Below are 3,092 nucleotides of genomic sequence, written 5' to 3'. Positions count from 1 at the left end.
ATGGGTATCTTAAGACTTTTCAGAGGTTTAAACTGCTTTGGTTCTGGACAAAGAAATTATAAGTCGAAGTAAGAATTATTTCGTTCACTTACTGAGTGCGTTTGTCTTTGTTGCTAACTGAAATGTTTTAACTTGCGGTCGATTCTCCGTTTTCTCCTACAGAAGACAAATGGAAAGAGAACTTGCAAGCATGCAAGAATTAATCAGAATACTTGAACAAGATGTCCACATCACAAGGTAATGAAGACAGTAAAAAGTTTATATTATGTGAGGATCTTGCAGTAGCGTGACAGATTTCTGCAATCGCATCTTTAAAAAATAAATGCTCGACATCAGGAGTGATGGATTCTCGAAATTTCGCTGTGCGATTAAATTCTATGGACAAGTCAAGGTTGTTGACCTCATTGGTGATACTAATTGTTGGATTGTTTTTAACAGGGATGCTGTTGAGTTGTTCAGGCAGCGACAAAAAGCTGTAGAAGAAAAAGAAAACAGGAGAAGAGACATCAGACACAATCTGATGACTCAAGTAGAGGAGATTGAGAGTGAACTGGGACGAGCTTTAGAGGAGCGCAAGGAGCTGATGTCATATATCATGTGAGTAGATCATAAGTTGACTAAATAATGAAAAATAAATGGATGGAACGATATGGTGAGATGGGATGGGAAGAGATAAATCAGTCAGGTCATGTTTCCATTAATGGTCAGGGTTAGAAACTCGTAAGTCAAACTGACAACAACCGCTGATTTCTTACTTTTTCTCTCCACAGTGAATGCGGAATTCGAAAAACAGCCTTGGAAAAAGATGTTCAAGCGATAGAAAAGAAGGCGGAATATTTCTGGGAAGACCTGTATGATCCATCTCCAGATCCCAAAACACGCGCTAAAACATGGCAGGAGAATCTGCGTCCTGTGCGTTCAACGAGTGACCTGAACAAGGCGGTGCTTAAGCCACCCCTGTGTTTTGCACAGGACGCAGATGATCTCCAAGTGTGGGATGTACCTTATGATGCGAGTGACGAGCAACTCTTTGCAGAAAGACTCAGAAATGAAGTTTTAATCACAAAAAGCAAAGAAACCTTCGTTTAAAAGGGAACATTGTGGAAAATGAATGTTTAATTTGTAACATTGATATTCATCTGGTTGGTTATAATGCTCGCTTATGCGCATCAAGTCTTCTCAAACATTTGGGATTACTAAAAAAAATATTTTTAGCCAACCACAAACATGTTTGTATCTTTTGTTTCTCAATACTGTTCCTTATACCTTTTTAAGCGTTTTAGGGCTTTAGATGGGATGGAATCGTTCCACTCTCCCAAGTCTTTTTCCCTGACAAAGTGTTGATAGAGAATTCAAAGGCGTAGACTTCACTAAAAACATTTTTCTCCAGAAAGAATTTTCTCTATTTAATTACTTTCTACATTCTGTCTTTATTCGTTGATCAACTGTGTAATAAGCTGGTACAATCGTGTTACTTGATTAAAGCACTATTATACACCGGGGAGAGAATGAGTGTAGCAGCCGACGTCTGAGTTGTCCTTTAATAACTAAATATCTTAGTATCAACCGAGCTTGATAAAGCAAATATGTTGGCTCCCCCACGTGGGTTTCAGTCTGCTAATGAAATAAGCTCGGTACGATATGACCGAGAAAAACTGAGACTAGAAATCTTATACTGACGTATAGCATCAAAGACGGAGTCCCTGAGAAAATCATATCCATAAAGGGGATAAGGCCTATAAAGAACTAAGAGAATTTCCTTGCTTATTCTTCGGAAATAGGTAGGTCTTTCTTCCTCTTCTAAAGCCTTCATTGTCGGCAATTCTTCCTTGAGCAACTTCTTTTGATAAGGGTATCTGTATTGCTTCCTGAAGGTTGGGTAGTAGCTGTGATTGCGTTCACTCAGCCGTGTACCTACATGGAATAACCAAGAGATAATGCATTATTCCTAGTTTACAGACAAATGCTTTCAATACTCTGTGTAATTGAGAGAATACATTATGTAGTAAACACGTGTAGACTGAAAAGAATGGGTATCAGAACTTGCACTGTTTTTTAACTTCCACCACCTACCCACATATATGACACCTTCGACATCCTTTTCTGGCTCCAGTACCTTTCGTCTTACACACCTCACACTATGCAGGATGGTCTCCTGTCCAAAACAGTATAATATGCCGAATTGAGATATTGGCAGGTGGAAAATTTGGAAATGATCCTGCATAGCTCACTTAATATCCTAAAAACAAAACAAATGAATAAGTGTTAAGTTTAGACTGGATTTACTTTAAGAAGGATACATGTTACTCAACAGCTTGGTCAATGTTGCTGATATCACTGACCCTAAGCATGTTGTGTCTGAAACTGTTGAACGATTTATTTTTGTTGTGTCAGCATAGCATCTTAACTTAGTAGTTGAAAGCAACTGAGATAATAATATTGACAAGTTATAAAAAGCATAGTCTTGTCTATTCCTACAGTGACGAGTAGCTAAAATGTTCACATCTAAATTGGTACCTCAATATATCCTTTCTCAATATCACTAATAAGTGGCAAAAAAGGATCAATACAGTTTGGCCGTGCATCAGGTAAGTCATAAGATGGCACAAATCCAACTGTGTAAACTTCTCCTGTCTGTAAGCGTTCTTCCTCTGCCATTGTTGCCACTGACACATCTATTGCACCTATTGTAGCTGTAGGTACACAAGATGTCAGTAGGGCAGTTGAAAAAATCTTGCATGTTACACTACATCATATCTGTATGTAGGGTCTTGAGTCATCAGAAAATATTCGCTTTGATTCTAATTTTATGTTTACCTAATTCTATAAGTTGTACATATATTTGTATGCAGCACATGCATTACTTTTCATTCATGGAGTATCACTAATCATAAATATCAACTAAGATTTTAATGGATATAGAATTTACCTTGCCAGTACAGCAAGTCAGTACTGGCAAGTACTCAATATTAGTCAATGTGGAAGGCGTAAATAGTGAAAAAATACTTTCAAATGCGATTTTTTACTTTTTGCCATCAAATATTGTCAATATTGACAATACGTGCCGATATCGGCTCTTGTCCAAGATGAAC

General features: G+C 37.6%; 1 protein-coding gene across 1 annotated transcript; it reads left to right on the top strand.

Annotated features, from left to right (window-relative positions):
• Positions 1–1,089, top strand: LOC131770593 (uncharacterized). The gene is made up of 4 exons (XM_059086314.2): positions 1–68; positions 163–237; positions 439–597; positions 771–1,089. Exons 1-4 carry the CDS (start codon positions 1–3, stop codon positions 1,087–1,089), a joined length of 621 nt encoding a protein of 206 aa, XP_058942297.2.
• The last annotated feature ends 2,003 nt before the right edge of the window (positions 1,090–3,092 follow it).

Source organism: Pocillopora verrucosa, chromosome 3 (assembly GCF_036669915.1).
Source record: "Pocillopora verrucosa isolate sample1 chromosome 3, ASM3666991v2, whole genome shotgun sequence".
Classification (NCBI taxonomy): domain Eukaryota; kingdom Metazoa; phylum Cnidaria; class Anthozoa; order Scleractinia; family Pocilloporidae; genus Pocillopora; species Pocillopora verrucosa.
This window is presented reverse-complemented; position numbering and strand designations above follow the sequence as displayed.